This window comes from Anas acuta, chromosome 3 (genome assembly GCF_963932015.1).
Source record: "Anas acuta chromosome 3, bAnaAcu1.1, whole genome shotgun sequence".
NCBI classification, from domain to species: domain Eukaryota; kingdom Metazoa; phylum Chordata; class Aves; order Anseriformes; family Anatidae; genus Anas; species Anas acuta.
In genome coordinates, this window is record NC_088981.1 from 49,348,915 (window position 1) to 49,367,030 (window position 18,116).

Here is an 18,116-nt window from a genome sequence, read left to right on the forward strand (position 1 = left end):
CAGCAATGCTCAATGCATTGCCTAATTACAGCTTTCATAACCTCTGAGATGTACTAGAGCATCTGGATCATCTGTGTGGGCCCCACAGATATAACCAAAGAGCTATCATGAACTGTGTTCCTGTACTGAAGCAGCTGAAGGCCAGACAGTAAACTCTAGATCATCTCAAATAACACTAGACATCAAATTTCAAGCAACAGGACATGAGAATTGGATGTTTAAAGTATCATTATAAATCAATAAAGATCTCACCAGCATACTCAATGTAGTTTACAGATCTATTCAGTCCTTCAATTCACTCTAAAGTAGACACCTACTCACCAGTGAGTCGAACTGCTCTATATAGACATCCAAAATACTTAGCCTCAAACCAAGTCCTACCACAAATGTCTTTTAAGTATACCTTTAAATTCATCAATACCAACATTGTTGCAACACTCAAACAGCAATAAATGCAATCCAGTTAAGTTAAATTAAGTTTTCTTTTCTCCAGTGAGCCTCAAGCAAAACATATCCAACCAGATTCTTGTCTTCAACCCAAACTATCGTCAGATAGTTTCATATCAATCAAATAAACGCTCATTTCTTCACAGAAGAATTACTAAACTATTGTTTAGCTTTATCTGACAAGATTTCACTCAAATTCACTAAAAGGATTGTTCACTCTTAGACTGCTCTGCAATAAGAAGCAAACTGTGGAAAGTGGGGATGGTCAGGAGAGCCACATAAAATGTGTACCCCTGATCTGCACTAAAATCTCAATTTAGATATGCAAGTGAATGAGGTATAACCCAAGGCAAAATCCAGATGCTTCTTGTTTAGCCTCTTGAGGCATTAAAGCAGTGTTCTGCTGATAAATGCTGACCTTTCTTTTGTCTGTAGTAATTCCCAAAGGTGGGAGGGTGGTCAATATGGATCTGGGGACCTAACAACAGTCTGAAAATAGAAAACCGTAATAAGATGGCCCTTGCTCTCAGTGATATGTGTTCCTCTATTACCTAATTCTGCCATCAAGCATCATTGTCTCCAACATATTATTCAAGGATTTTGAAATTTCAGGTGTCACTCCCTCTTTATCCTTATGCAGAGCTGTTCTTCTGAGAACTACAGAAGAATATTAATAAGTATTAAGTCAGATAACACCTATGAATTATGATGTTCCACCTTTCACAGATGAAACTGATACAGCATTAAAGTGACCCACATTTACTGACTTTGTGAAACCACCTTCTCCCAGAAAAGATGAAATAACTCACCTTTGTGTTGGAAAATTACTGTGTCCTAAATGAACTGTTCTGCAATTTAAGGCATCTTATTACAATAATACCTAACACAAAAGAGAAAGGGACTTTTTCTTTTCTTTTCTGAATCAGATTTAAGTGATGTGTGTCACTATATTTCAAAAAAAAAAAAAAAAAAGTGAACACTAACACTAGCATCAGTCATGACTCTATAGCTGCAGGTGAACTCCATTTCACACTTAAAAAATAGTTAAAATCCTAGTATGGTTTAAAAATGCACCACATATTCTCCAACCTGTAAGTCTAAAAAGTTCACTGATTTATGAATGAATATACGCTGAATTAAAAAAAAAAAAAATCTCAAAACATTCCTGTCATCCTCAACATTATTCAGAACGACTTTTGGCAACATTTCATGCCACTACAATCCATTTAAAATTTAAGCACATGTTTTAAAAAGAAACAGTTAACAGCAGCAACTGCTTTTAATCATTGTGATTAGACAGATGACAAGTAAATCATTTCACCAGCTCACGGGGGAGGCCATTTTGTCAGAGAAAAACTTTCCTCTCTAACTGATTTACACATGGCAATCCTATCAACTGTAATAGATCAGCACCAATGTAGAGAACAGACACATCACAGGTTTTCCCCAATAAATAACTTCTTTCCAGGTGCCACTGTTCTTTGCAGATCTTACAGCTAGTGGCAGTACTCAGAATCTGTGCTCCCAAAGCTCTCTGTGGTACCGCTGCTTTACAACGTGGGCAAGTGTAATCTCAGCTGGGGAACAAGACCAGACCATAAACTAAGCTTTCAAATGTAAAGACAGAGGGAGTGCTGCTTAGCTTTTGCTTGTTTGTGTGTTGTTGGTTTTGTTTTTTTTTTGTTTGTTTTGTTGATACTAATGTCCACAGTAGTCTTCCAAATCAATAAATCCATAAAAAATAATGGCATTTTCATTAGCTCACTTTAACTGCTTTAACTGAAAAAAAAAAAATAAAAAAAAATCAACTAGCCAGTAGCTTTGGGCTGCTTTGTTAATAACCAGTGGAAGGGTGAAACTGCCCCTAGCTGTTAACTTCTGAAAAATCATTTAAGGGTGCATAACTTCAAAATATTAATAATTACATGGCAGCATGGGGTATGCTTACTTAATAGACCTTAAAGAAATTAGATAAGAATTCCTGAAGATGTACATGTAAGGCTTCCTTGCAGTGAAAGTATGTGAGATGGGAACGCAGGAGATCCTCATCTGGAATTGACTACACAACACAGAAAATTTTATCCAAATATTCTTTAGTGGAATCTGCAGCTTTTTGCCTCATCTTGGAAACATAGTCATGCAGATAAGGCAGTATTAAATGGATCACTGCTGCCTCTGGAAAAAGATAAGTTAGCCTTTGGTGTTTAAATATTCTCTTTCTGACAGCTGTTCCTCTTTCTCACAAACTTCCTCTGCCAAGTTAAGATTATTTGGGATTGACAAGTTTCTGCTTTGGAGGAAACAAGATTTTTTCTCTGATAGGACGCTGGAAATGGATGCTTAAGATATACAGATAACAATCTGTCAGGAGTATTATATAGCTTGAGGAAGTCTCCGGGGAATGGTATCAAGTCACATGAATACCCACATATGCCTGACACTATTTATGAATCTGTATTATTCCAGAAGACACCAAGAAAAGAAAATCTTTCTGTCATACGCTGCAACTCTCATGAGAAAAAAACAGTTCTGCTTCCTACACTGCGTAAGGGTTCACATAAAACAGTAGAAGAAGGCGACAGGAGAGTGAGGCTGAAGTAGCTGAAAGGGTAATCTGTAGAAATTCACACAAAGGAATGGTAAGACCCAGTGAAAGTATAAGCATCTGATATTTTCAAAAAATAAATATTCTCAATAAATAAATAAAATAAATAATGATTCTAAGACCATTAACTATTCTGTAAGCAACATCAGCCCATCAGCTGCACATGGCATATCTGGGTTGCCAGTATTGATGCAGATTATCAATCAACAAACTTATTGTCACATCCACAGCTGGAGACAAGGGCAAAGTTACAAATGGTCCCCAAGTCCTCAATGCACAGTTAGCCACCAGTGCCAAGTCTGCTGCTCTAAACACAATCTCTGCTTTATGTACAGCCCTGAAGAATGCTTACTATCTTTGCTTTAAGTCTTACTGGTTCCTAATTCAGGCAGCGTGCTTCACTAGTGAGTGTGTCAGCCTCATTTTCAGTGCAGGCTTTGGAGGTATCTGTACCTTATTCTGCTTTCCCTCACAAAGCAGCAGTGGCTCTAGTAGCACTTCTTGAACCCAGCACTACAAAGATGAGTTACAATTACAGGAACCCAAGTTTACAGAGGTCTTCCAGACACAGAAAACAGCAGGAATCAGTTAGACTCAACAGAACCCGAGGGAAGTAAATGCATTTTAAGACTTAACTCAATTTTACCTTTTTTTTTTTTTTTTTTTTTTTAGGGGAATGCATTCACAATGTTTAAGAAGCAGAAGTCATCTATAAGAGATGTCACTACTTGCCATTGCTTCCACAAATAAGCAATAACACAATGCCATAAAATTCTGGTCCAGGAATATATTCTTTTTGTTTCCCCAAATTATGTACTTTATTAAAATAATCCTAAATACAAACACATTGGGTATACATGTGTTAGATGCATATTTACAAACACTTGAAGATAACAGTTCCTCAAAAATTTATCCATAAATTACTGATAAGCATTTTCATATGTGATACAATTCATACAACTTTTCATAGAATGCAGGTATCCTTGAACTCCAAAACTCTGCATTTTATTGAGAGAAAAAAAAAAGAGACTTTTAATTGCAAAGAGGTGTCTAGTCTTTGTGCAGCTTTTCTGAGGAACTGTTGCATGCATATTGCCATTGGCCACTTCTAATTCAAAGTTTGCTGATATCATACTGATTTTCTGTTCGAATAATTTACACAGGCCAAGGCATGGACTTGTGTTTTACCTGGAGTAATGGATAGCCTGATGTCCTGCAATATTAAAATAGAAGTCAGTTGTATGTTTCATCTCATCAGTATGTCCAGAGACTTCAATCCAGTGTGTTATTGGGAGGCAGTAAACTCCATCGACTACATTGCTCTCATCGTAAACACAATTTCGATCATGATGGGGCCCATTACCTAGAACAGAAGAAAGGACAACTGCAGTCTGCATATACTGAAAATCTTCCAAATGATCTGCAGGTGCTGTGAACTGAGTATTTAAGGCGAGCAGTGGTGTTTGCTACCTGTTCAGACTACATTTCTAGAACATATGATTAACAATTGAAATAACTAGAATAGCAGCACTGCCCCCCCCAAAAAAAAAATAAATAAAAATAAATGAATCCAGCATTTCAATCACTTGTTGCAAATGATTTAAAGAAACATTAAAGCTGTATAAGTATCCCAAATTGTGAACCGTGGCACTTGCAATTTCAAGAATAATTAATTTCATTGAAATTCCTCATTTGATGTCTGATAACTTGACCTCAGTGTTTAATGTTTGTGCTGTGTGACCTCCCTCTCTGGGGTTTAGCTTTCCATGATCCAAGGCACAGCTGCTTAACCTTGCCTCAGACTTCTAAGGAAATTGCTAAACTGACAGACCTTGGAGAAAATACAGAGTATAGCTATGCAAAACAAAGGTAGGGCTGTTGATGCTGGAATTACCAGCCTAGGATTCAAGAGGAAAAACACCCACGTGGAATGACATAAAATCCCAGAGAAGCAAAGTAAGCAGGTGGAAAACAGCAACCCAGCAGCAATGAAGACTTATTTGGAGGAGCAGTGAAGACTGGCTCTCCTCCATCTGATCTGCAACTATCTGGCCAGCAAAGACTCTTCAAGTGTCGTACTGGGGATTGACAGCATACTAATGCCTAGCCTAGGAGCTCATTAAATCCTGCGTTTTATGTTTGTTAACTAATAAAAGATTGCTTTGTGCTCTTTAGATGCATATGTCACACTTACAAAGTCTCTTTGCACACAGGAAAATTGTCCAAAGTGACCCTGAGAGAGGCTGGTGCATCTGCAATACTGAGCAAGCACTCTTGCCTTACATGGCCTTGTGTAAAGTAAGAAACTTTTGTTACAGCTATGCACTACCTAATATCCATTACCCCTTCAACTTCTCTTATTATCAGTCATCTTAGCTTTATTACAGGCAACCGATTTTTAATACCATGCCAGAGTGAGCAATTTGAAGTGAACAGGGTCATGTCAGTAATGAAAAGGTTATCTAGCCTCCAAAAACTCAGTATATGAATATTCTTCCCCCTCTGTTTTTGCAAACTTATTGTAATACTAATTGCTATGCAGGAATTATTGTGCAGATCAGAAGTGACCTAGTCTAAGGTTTGCTTTTAATGTAAACTTGTTACATTTATACATTATTAATAATGTTAGAACATTTCTGAGTAAAATGAAGCCTGAAGGAATATCTTCAATTTCACACTGCACATAAATGCATTACCAGCTTCCAGGCATCGCATTTAGGGAAATTTCCTAGAGAATTTCATTTTAGGAGATATGAAATGCAATGATTAGAGAATAAGACTAATATTTAATAGTAAAGCTGAAACAAACTCCTTATTACCAGATGCAACGCAGCACATTTTACCATAATTGTGAATATTATTATTTACCAAAAAGAAAAAGAAAATACTAGGCAGAAAACTATTTTCTCTTTCAATAGTGCTGAGCCATTATGTACCTTATGCAATGGTACGGCACGACTTTTGATAAATAAATCAGTCTTATCACTTTATTTTTATCTTACATTTCTAATTGCTCACACATTCTTTACCACGTTTAAACAGTATTTGAAGAAAGCGGTTTACTTCAACAAAACCTATGGATGTTTACACCACTTAACTGACATCATGCATTCAACAAAATCTTTACAGCCACAAATAATATACCTTGCCTTCCCTGCTTTATACTCTTGACAGCTGTAGCAATGCACATCATCACAGCCCTGCCCAGCCATCACAAGGCTGGGTCTGATCCTGACCCTCATCCACCTGCAAGCTCATATTGTTGCCTGACCTGTCCCCTGGTGCCCTGCTCCTAGATGGGATGGGGTATCCTCCCCATGCATTGCTTCCATTTGATCCTCCTCTTCCATCAAGGTTTCTGCATCAACTTTTGCAATCAAACCATGTTCTCTCCCTCCTGCCTAATTTCTCCTTTCCCCAAAGCGCGAGTAGGTCCTACAAGACAAGCAAGTCTGAAGCTTCATGCTTGCGATCACAACTGCGCCACTCCATACCTTGCATTTGCCCATTTACAGCTGCATCTGCCTGAGGTGCATGTACTTCTACCATTCACCAGTTCCACTGCCCATCATACTTCCTCAGCTTTAACTTATTTGCTCTTTTTTTTTTTTTTCCTTTCTTCACTATCATCTGTTCTCTTAAATAGCAGTAGCAGTAACCTCCTTGCCTTGTAATCTTTTCATCTCCACCATCATTCATTTCCTTATCTAGCCTACGACATGCACGCAAGTGAAGCCAAGAGTAAATTGCCACTAGGCATTTGCTTCATTTGTTCCCTCAAACAGGTTTTGTCAAATCTCATTCTTAAAAGCTTCCTCCTCTAACTGTTATTTATCACTGTTGATTTTTCTGAACCACTCAACCTCACATTCCTGCTGTGGCCTACAGTCAAATGAGCATCCCAATGTTTCTGTTTTCATTTTAATACTCAAGTAAACAGTAACAGCTTGCATTCATATCATCTTTCATGAGAATTACACAGCTCTTTACTTCTCTTCTGGTCTATGAATTAACACCCCTCTTACTGAAATATGATGTCTGTGCAACAGAACATACATGAATACAAAAACAAATAGGGTGAAATTATTTCAGAGACAAAGGGAAAAGGGCTACTACATCTAAAGGATTCTGCTATGGAGAATAACAACAACAAAAAAAGATTATACTGAATTGTTCAGGATACTGAATGCTAAATTCCTCTTGCAAGAGTTATAAAAGAAGGCATTTACCACAAATGATTGTGATTTCACTACCCAGGTAATATCCGAAAGATCCTACTTCCCGAATAATATCTTCCCACACAAGTCCTTCCTGCCACCACTTGCTTCACAAGATGCATTATAGAAACCTTTTTTTTTTTTTCTTTCTTTTTTTTTTTTTAAAGTAAAAACAGTTTTATCAGTTTACATCATGCTTCTGCTAGCAGAGTTTGTCACAGGAAAACCATTTATTTTTGGTTGTTATAAAACAACAATGCAAGGAAACAGTTTTAGGTGTAGAGCCACATGACAAGTTTGGAGGACTAATGCAGAACTCATCTATAATTTAGAGCAGCTATAAAACAGCTAAAGAATGAATTTTCTAAACTTTTATCTTCCAGAGTCATTTTATCCAAAAATAAAAGTCAGCCAATTAAACCAGCTTTTATTTAAGTTAACATAAACAATTTTTTAAACAGAAAACAAATAGGATCACATTTTCTGTTATATATTTGCAGACATACAACTACAAAAATGGGCACTGCTTGGGGCATGAGCAGAAATCATTACCTAGGCAATCTTCAGCTCTTTCTTTTCTAACCCTATCAGTATAAACCTTTCCTCGTGAGTTCCCTTTGCATCAACCTCATGATGCAACCTCATGGACGAATGCTTAGTACGTCCGGGCAATCATGCCTTAGTGACTCCAAAGACCCAGCTCAAGACTTCTCAGAAGCACAGGAAGAGTCTGTGCCAACAACAAAACAGCTGTCTGAGGCAGGATGAAAATTTGGTACACTACGTGAAACACGTACTCTCCTCTCCCTTGCCATTATAGGCCAAGCAAATTATTTTCTGGATTTGAATCATTGAGGTGTGGGACTTCTCCATTCCTAGCAGAGAGAGTTGGGCAGGGTACTAGCTGCAGGCAGTGACCAGCAGCACCGCAGACATAAAAGAACATCACCTCATCCCTCTCTCTCTAGCCCAGGGCTGTCTGAGTGCTATGGTTGGTTAGTCTGGGAGGAAACAGATCATGATGAAAGCAGTAGGACCAAGCTCAGCAGTGTCCAAGTCTTAGTGCATTGGAAATATCTTGGTGGCCTTTCTAATTTCTTACCTTCTGCTCAAGCACCAGAAAGAAAAGTGCCCAGGGCAGAAAGAAGCGCCACAGGACTGCACGCATGCAGAGTCTGGACGTCTCCTCATGGTTGAAGCTGCTTGAATTCACAACAACTTCTCACTCCACTTGGGCTTGGATCCCCACTGGATCTTCTAAGTGACTTTACTAAATCAGTCAGCAGTATTCCACACAGAAATGTTATGCTCAGCACAACGTATTATTTACTTATTTCCCAAATACACAGAGCATTTCATAACCTAAGTTACCAAAACTGAAGGTTTACTGCTGAAATTTAATCTCTGTACCTGAAGCTCTAAATTTGCTGCAATCCAATATGCTTCCAGGACCGCAGGTGCATCACATCTTTACCAGCAATAAGGCCTGCACCACTGGCCAGTCCAGTGTGGAAACTGAGCATATGGAGGACTTTAAATCCCAGTTAGAAGCTGGGTATTCTGGACTTCGCTCATAAAGGCATACTGCAAAATCCCTATGTGAGATACAAGGCAAACTCTCACCAAAAGGAACCCTTTGGTGCATAAATACATCTTTCCCTTACACTGGCTAGCCTCTCCAAGCTTAGCCAAACATTGTACAAAGACTTCAAGATACTTTGAATAAACTCCCCATGATTCGATCAGTCTTCAAGGGCAGGAATTCATCACAGCTCTCATTTAAATGTTCTGCTCAGGCAAAGTAGCTGTGCATCCCCTTAGCAGCATTTACAAGAGAAGAGCACAGGTCTCAGAACTAAATGTCATTTTCTCACATGTTGCTCAGAGCACACAGCACCAGGCCACTGGGTAGGCTTACAGGCACGTTTTACAGGATATAAACAATTATTTAAGAGGAATTTATATTTTTGAAGTCAAGACAACATTATGGATCTTCAAACAGTTGGGAGAATTTTAATAGCATTTCATCTTTCCTAATGAGGAGACAGTAGTAAAGTAAAAAATAAAATAAAATAAAATAAAATAAAATAAAATAAAATAAAATAAAATAAAATAAAATAAAATAAAATAAAATAAAATAAAATAAAATAAAATAAAATAAAATAAAATAAATAAAATAAAACCCATTTTCTACTGTTCTTCCTTGGGGAAAAGAAAGCAAGCACATATGCACTTTGAGAAAGAACAACACACAACAGGAAGGGCATGTTTTTATAGTCCAAGCCACTTCTAAATTAATATTTTTCTTAATCTTGTTTTTATTGATTTTTTTTCCAAGTGGCAAAAAATGGTTTATTTGTTTATTTTGGGGAGGCAAATATGCAGATCATTTGAAGACACATATAATTTAGTCATGAAAAGCAGTGAGTTAAACATCTGAACAGTACCAATCCTCTTGTTAAATGATTGAGTGGGGTATCCGAATTAAAGAACATGAAGAATTTGGAACAGTTTAATAGAAGACACAGGACCTAGTTTAAATGATGGGGTAGCATTCTTTTCCTTCAATAAAGTTCAGAATGATTTTTTTTTAATTCCATATGTGTGACTCTTCAGAGCAAAAATGCTTATCTGACAGAGAAATGAAAAATAAGTTTCTAGGGGTTAAATTATCAAATCCCATTGCTTTTGTAGCCTACTTGTTGCTCTTTCTACTGCTGATACTTGCTCAGTGGAATCCACTGATCTAGGGAATTGCTCAAGAACAAAGCAATCAGCAGTCATGCCTACGGTTCAAGCTTTACAGAGTGCTCTTTCAAAATCTGCATGACTGCACATATGGCTCCTAGTTTAATGCATATGAAGGATGATCAAAGTGGCATACTAAGGAAGCTGGCTGTACAAAGAGAAAACAAACAAAAGATTAAAACCAAAGACCTTCACATAACTGAAAAATGGGACTGGCAAAAGACTGAGACAAGAATAAAACGAAGGAAAAACAGATGAACATACACATAAGAAAAATATGTCCAAAGATCAAGGACTAGGAGAAGATCAACAGGGACCAGAAGAGGATCTTCTGAGATTTGAACTAACCACATACAGTAAGAGAATACAAAGAAAAACCTTCAGATACTGTTTTACTACAGTTGTACCACAGAGATGAAAAAAAATATGATCCAACAGTCTGCCAACACACAGACTAATTTTGGTACAACTGAAACAATTTGAAATATTAAACTAGGTCCTTTAAACAAGGTAAATGAACATCTTGAGTTCATGCTTCGAAATTCCCCTGGAAGAGTTTAATAACATCATAAGCTCTATGAACATTCTGAGGATAAGGAAATGGAATAAAGGAATAAAAGATTAAAAAAAAAATAGAACAGGAACTAAATGAAATGTATAAAAACCCTCTGAAATTAAGAAATTAAAACCCTAAGTATTTGCTAGCTTCTTTATCTTTCATACCTACATTACAATAGGGAAAGTCCTCAAGTTCTGGTTTGGACCTGATTCCTGAATCAGCAATCTGAACGGTATCTGAATGTGATTCTGCAAGGTGTCATTATCAGACACGATTATAACTGGGCTTCCACCACTACACTTAGAATATTCAAATTTACTTACCCTTTATATCAGACTCTGACATGAAAGCCTTCCTCCTGCCTGTTAGAATGAAATTCAGTCTTTCATGTCTGGAAATAAGACCTGTCTCAGTCCCAACAAGACTGAATTGCTACTGATTGTTAAAAAACAGATAGGGGAGGCAGAAATACCCCTCAATAGGTTACGTATTCTGGCATTGGAAGGCTGCCACAGACCCTTAGATGGGAGTCCCACTTTTCTAAACTCTAAGCAAAGCTCCTGCACAGTTGGCCTTTGTTTTTACCTCTCTGACAAATACTGTCAAATAACACATTTGAATTCTGTATGTCATGTACTAATCCTTACTTGCAGGCTTAATAAAAGTACACTTACCTTGCTTTTTAATGTTTTTTCCTGCTGTCAATAAACTGCCTTCCCATTAGATTCAGAAAACAGTAGGCACATTTATTGAATTACTTAAATAATTACTTAAATACTTGAGACAAAATTGTTAACTTGCCACACTTAGTTCACTAACTTCTTGTTCATGACTGGTTTGATTTTCAGAAAAGTTTCCTTGCATTTGCTAGTCCCAAAGAAATATCCAACAAGCAAAAGACTATTTAATTACATATTTATTTTCTGTCAGATTTAAAGAAGACTGCTTCCACTTGTTGGAATATGTTGGAATATGTTATGCATATTCCACTAATATGCATAACCTGGGAAATAAGTTCTAAATCTATTAAAATCCAGACTGAATTCACGATTTGTTAGCCTATTAGTCTACTTCTAAAAGCATTCTTTTCATAGATTTTAATTATGCCAGAATTAGAAGTAAATGGTTTACAAGAAAGCCCTCTTCAGCTGCTAATCAACAAGGCCTTTTTTTTTTTTTAAAACCATAGATGAGAAAATAGGAATTTTCAAAGGCAACTCGCAAAAACACCTGCTTTATTTCTCTCTCTAGGTCTGCTTAGGCACAGGTGTTTCTCAGTGGGAGCTGCTACTATAGTCATAATTTTTAGCCAAATGTCCAGTCAGATGGAGATTAAGCAAGAGAAAAGCAACTCAAAGGGAATTCAGCTCATGAAAACAAAAGTTCTTCTTAGACAGATGGTGGAAATAAGTATAAAGAAAATGCAGATGATAGAAAAATGCCTGATAATAAAATGCATAATGTAATACAGTCTTACTGCTTTCAAACTCTCTATGGCATTGTACTGTATATTACCAATTTTTGCTTTTGACCATACCAGAAAAGATCACTAAACTATAGGCAGGAAAAAAAGCTACATCAGGATAGTAGCCATGGCAAAATCCTAACCAAAGGCTCATGGCAGTTACTTATTACTGCTTGATGTTTCTCATCATTGAAAATGGTCTTGACCCATATTGCATGCTGCTGTCCCTTGGGAGTGAGGGCAGGGAGTGAAGTGGATGATGGCAATAATGGTAAATAAGGTATTTGTTCACTAATACATTTATTGTAAATTCATCACTATAAGCACAAATGTTTATCAGCCTCTCACGGCAGCCAGAGCTGGCCCCTGATTATCTCTGTGGGTAGGAAATTATACATACCTGCCAAATCCAGGGAAATGCATGTGTGCGTGTTTATTTTTATTCTTTTAATTTTGCACTTTCTTGGGCAACTCTCCATTGCTTCATACGTCTGCTCAGTACAAGTTGATTAATGCTGACATACAGAGAGTATGGAACAAAAAACTTGTTACCGGCCATCTATGATGATTGTAATTTACGATAACTACGCCTTGAAAGGGTTGAATAACAAAATAACAGGAGCTATTGTACTCCCCTCTATTCATTAAAGAGGCATTGGGTAGTAGATTCCAAAATTATTCTCTTTTAATCATAACAAAGTTTCCTCACACCTAAAAGGTGCTAGGGAATCTAGCATTGTTCAGGAAGTAATAGCCTTGCATGAACAAAAAGCATATTATACATAATTATTCAACCATCAAAACCCAATTGCACTTTATGTTCCTTCCCAGACATTACCTACTTAAGAATGAGATTGGGGTGGGGAAGTAAAACCCTGTATTATTTTCAAAAGTGGAACAGATTACGCTAAATACTGACAAAATTTGTAAGCGGTTGCATGAAGCTAAGCAGTCACTGGCTATACACAAGTAAAATGGCGACACCCAGTGGGAATAATGCTACATAAAATAGTTCTTTTAAAAGGACCAAAGAAATGTTATTCTCTCATTTTGTGTTTTTTCTTTGTTTAGTAATAGAAATTCTATGTAACCTTTGGGGATCTGTAGATTAGCTTTGGGGAAGAAAGAAGTGCATTTCAATTAAAGAAAAATAATGTTGCATTAAATTGTACTTCTCTAGAATTATATCAAAGTTTTACTGGGCCTTATCCCACTATAGTTTAGCCCCATTTTTTTTTTATTCTGTTACAGTCTCTTGAAGTCGAATGGCAGCTAGGTATTAACTTCCTTTGCTGCCTTTAACACATCACCCCATTAAAATCAGCAAGTATTCTTGTTCTACACAGTTGAGGCCAAGAAGTAAGACTGGTGTCTCTTGCCACATTAAAAATGAATTAACACCTATTAAAAAAAAATAATAATAACTTGCTCACCCTCATTTTGTATGCAGCTGGATTAAACTGTGAGAACAGCTGCCACGAAGAGCTCTGCCATTTCCAGGAAAATACCAATAGCCCCTATCTTCCCCAGCTCTGCACAGCTCAGAGGCAGCATTGCAAGCCTTACTTACCCTAGGGCGGCTAATTCATCCCCTGCAGCACCAAGCCCTGGGCAGACAGATCGAGCAAGGAAGATCTAAGGGCAAAACATTCTGTAGAAGCACTTTATAAAGCGAGTGGCCACTGTCAAAGACAAGCAACAAAGCCACAATCCGTGTAGTCTGGTGGATTAGGAGACCTAAGTGGTTCATCCCAATGGTCTGACCTGCACTACAAGCAGGACTGGGCACAGCACCCTGCAGCCAGACATGACCAGGGACAACAGGGACCCACACCCGCAGGCTTCCCCCAGAAACCAAGCACCCCATCCTCTCTGCACCCAGTAATCCCTGAGGCTCAGCTGCAGTGTAGTTACCTGGAGGATAGTGATCAAAGCTCCTAGCAGCTCCTTTTCCTATTTGCATGCAAAAAAAGCTCTTGATACACCACTGAAAAGTAGGTAAAACAATTCTTGCAATATGGGGAAAAACTCAACTCTTCGTAACAACCAGCAGAGAATAGGAGCCCACTGCCACATACCTGTTTCTTTTTCTCATACAGCAAGAGAAGCAGGAAGCTGCCACTCCTGGATGGCTGCATTTAAACTGCAGAAGAAAACCAGGACACATGCACAGCAAAACGTGCAAACTGCTCTAATTGTTACTAATCAAGTGCTTGATTCTTCAAAATTTAGTTGCAAATTTTAGTTCTGGTAATATTTCCACTAGTTTTGTTAAAATATTATGAAAAATATTATTATACCCTAACTATAGTTATTTTTGAACTAATATGAGAAGCATTCATTATCAAACAGAGGGCTTGTACTGTAACTAACAAGCTTGCATGAGCTGGAAACATTGGAAGGTCAACATAGGGAGTCAGAGGCTGTGCGGCATAGTTGTTTCTAAATTGATCTGTGTGTTATTGTTTGCTTGGGGCCTCCAAGAAACCACAGAGAACAATAGTTACAAGTGAATTTAAACAAGACATTTCCTTTTCTCTTCTCTCCAGAATTGATTTTTTTTTCTTTTGGTAAGGAATTAAGGCTCTGCTCACATTCACAAATTGCTAGAACCCAGCTTCTAAGCTTTAACTGGCATGCCTCTATCATTTGCAAAGCTTCTAGCAAGCACCTACTATCTCAAACCAATGGTTATGTGAAAGTATGTCAGGAGATTGAATTTGATCATATCAAAACACAGTTTAGCGCATACCCTTGGCATTTTGTCTGTTCTTTTATGGAACATTGTATCTTACATAGTACCTTGCATTGTTTATTTAGACCAGAGAAAAAGGAAAAAAAAAAAAAAAGCATGGTTAGTGTTCAGGCATGAACTCACAAGAATAAATGCAAGCATAAACTCCATCTTGAATTTATTTAGTTTTGACATCAGGCACAATATACTTGTACTTTCCAAACTCAGAGATGCATAAACCCAGTTCTGAAGAATCTACATCAAAAGCAGAGTACAGAAAGCTACACAGGATATAGCTTAAAAAAAAAAAAAAAAAAGAAAAAAGAAAAAACACTTTTCTTATTTTTTCTAAACTTTTCTAGTAGATGAAACTCTTCCCAGATTCTGAGGCTCATTACCATCAACCGCTTTTCCACAAATACTGCAGCATGGTTCAAAATCCTCCTGAATTTCAGGCCTTTCATCTGGACTCACAGCAGGTAAGCAAAGCACCATTCCCAATAAACCTTATTTGGACCACAGCACATGCAGGAATCGTGACTTGAGACAGAAGAGCCCAACAGCTTTAGAGGCCCTGGATGCAGAACAGCATCATCACCCTGGGACAGTCTGAACCAACAGAGGTAAGTATCCGACCCCCTGGGAGCACAAAAGTCTCCTCTCCCACCCCATCCTCCTACAGAGGGAAAATATTTCCCCCAAGACACAGGTGTCAAGCCAGTAACCCTCCCACAGGCCAAGCCTGACCCAAAGGCTTCTTATCAGACCATCTGGCAAAACCCAAAAGCCACCAAACACTGGCCCAAGACTTTGACTCTTCTAGTCCATGGAAACAAATCCTCATTGTCTGTTTCAGTTTCCCCATCACGTTGAATGCTATGAGGATGAGCTAAATATATACTCAAAATATATGATGCAACATATGCTCTAGGGTTGTAAAAATAACATGCATAATTTGCAGTGGAATTCTCATGCAAAGTATATTAATAAAAAAAAAAGGAATTTTCTTAAATACAACACTTTGTCGACTTTTGTATTATTTCACATCCAAAATATGTAAACGGCTGACATCCGTAACTGATCAAGAGTGTCTCTGGTAATACATGAGTGCCTCAACTCATAAATTTAGAGAATTAAAGTGTCATTCTGCACCTTCCTCTATTCCTCATGCCCAAGTCTTCTTTCTTGCAGATGTTTTGTAACTGCTAAGTGTCTCCCAAAGCACATCTTCATTCTAAACACATAGAATAGTAAATATCCAAAGTGTAGCACTTACTTATTTAAAAAAAAAAAAAATTACAATAGATGTCTTTTCAAACTACGATTTTTTCAAGAATAAACAGATGACAGTCAAGCATCTTCAACTATAGCTCAATAAAATCAGAAAAAATGACAAACAATATCTTGAAGTCTTTTTTTATTTTATTAAATAGAAAAACATTCTTAAACTCCCTTCATGGGAGCTATGAATAACATAAGTTTCAGGATTTAGGCAAACATAGTTCTTTTTTTATAAATAACAACTTAGGAAAAAAAGGGGTTAATATGAGTGACTAACTAAAAAAAACTACTTTTGGATGATATTCCAGTTTATCTTTTATCATTCTAGCGAACCTGTAAGCTCAAACTGCTGAGCATACACAATGACAAGAACAAAATTCCACACAGGTTAATCCTAAAACTTGATCAATAGCACTACAGAGTAATAAGAATACTCTGTTTTGACAAGCTACTACATGTACTAAAGGTACTCCCAGCTATGGACAACTACCCTGAGGGAACATTACTCTGAACTAGACAGTAACCATCACCTTACAATTACAGGTTCTCTACATACTGGAACACCTTTTTTCTTTTTTTTTTTTTTCTTTTTAATGATTATTTCTATATCATGTGTGACGAAGCACTCTCTCTACACCAGTATCACTGACATGTTATGTAGAACTTGGCACCTTCAAAAAAAAAAAAACAATTCTGCTTCCTTGGACAGACGCAAAGATTTTTATTTCATAAATTCACTTTTCCTGCACGTCTGCAAAAGAAAAACATGGTTAAAACAGGCATAAAGTAAGGTTTATTGTAACTAAAAATAAACCATTTGCTATGACATGACGTAAGTAGTACTTCATGACGTGAACTGTGTTTTCATGCAGCAGCTATGACGATATCCATGTTTAAGTTTATATGGCAGAACGGCCATATAAAAGTTTGGAAACATGGTATGTGCCCTTAAAATGGATGAAAAGAAACGGATTTATCATATGCCACTTCTGTGCATGGACTGTAAAACTATTTTATGTTATGAGAGTCACGAATTCTCGGGTCACCTGTCCTTCGTTCACTAAGTCTGATCCTTTCCTTCGTGACAAGAGGCCAAGGGGCAGCTTTGCGGTGTTACTTTATTACATTATTTAAGTATTTACATTACAGTATTTAAGCCAGGCCAGCTCACTCAGCCGCCTGCACGCCGAAGTTACTCAGCATGTCACACCGCAGGGGAGAAGCACGGTGTAGCAGGACTGCGACAGCAAAGGGGCTGGGAAAGACGTGAGAACGCTTCTCCCCAGTTCTTTTTTTTTTTTTTTTTTTCCCTGTAATTCCTGTGGCAAAGCTTAACCAGCCCCCAGCGGCCGCCAGGACGGCGCAGCTCGGCGTTACCTTCCCAGAGCAGGCGGCCGCCCTGCCGCCGCAGGAACTTGTACCAGAAGGGGCTGGCGGCCTCCTCGTCGGGCAGCAGCACCTCGCCCAGCCACAGCGCCGGCTCCTGCGCCGACAGCGCCGCCGCCGCCCGCGCCGGCTTCATGGGCACGGCGCGCTGCGGGTCCCACTGGCCCAGCTCCGGCCGCGAGCCGGCCACCAGCACCGCGCCGTCGCCCTCCGCCATGCGGCCCGGCAGCACCACGCCGAAGCGGAACAGCATGGCTGCCGCACGGCTACACGGCCCGCCGGCCTCGCCTCCCTTCTCCTCACGCCGCCCCGCCGCCGCCAGGGGCCGCTCCGTGCCGCGGCGGCCTTCCGGGGCGGGACCGGGACGGGGACGGGGACGGGGAAGGGGACGCCTCGGGGCGGCCCTGAGGGGACAGGTGGCTGTGGTGAGGCTCCAAAGCTGAGCTCCTGTGAGCCCCGGTTGCACGTCGTGCAGGGTGACTGGGGCGGCTGCAGTCGGACCTGAGGGACTTGCTTCACTCAGTGCAGCACGCAAGCTGTTAAATTCCTGCTGTCGTGCAGGCTTACAAGCAATTCTCAAGGAATAGTCTTAAATAAAGCCTAAGTGTTCAGGGCGTTGGTATCTTCTCTGTTTGTATCTTCTCAGCAGACACAGTGAGACCAGACACCTGAAA

At 38.7% G+C, this 18,116-nt stretch overlaps 1 protein-coding gene across 1 annotated transcript in view; it reads right to left on the bottom strand.

Moving 5' to 3' along the window:
• The window catches only part of EPM2A (EPM2A glucan phosphatase, laforin), a 57,561-nt gene that overhangs the window by 25,175 nt on the left and 14,270 nt on the right, over positions 1-18,116 (bottom strand). The window contains exons 2-3 of the mRNA XM_068677017.1: positions 17,434-18,110; positions 4,241-4,415 (exon numbers count right to left, since the gene is read on the bottom strand). Coding sequence (XP_068533118.1) covers positions 4,241-4,415; positions 17,434-17,695 — 437 coding nt within the window. The 5' untranslated portion in view covers positions 17,696-18,110. The remainder of the gene's footprint in view (positions 1-4,240; positions 4,416-17,433; positions 18,111-18,116) is intronic.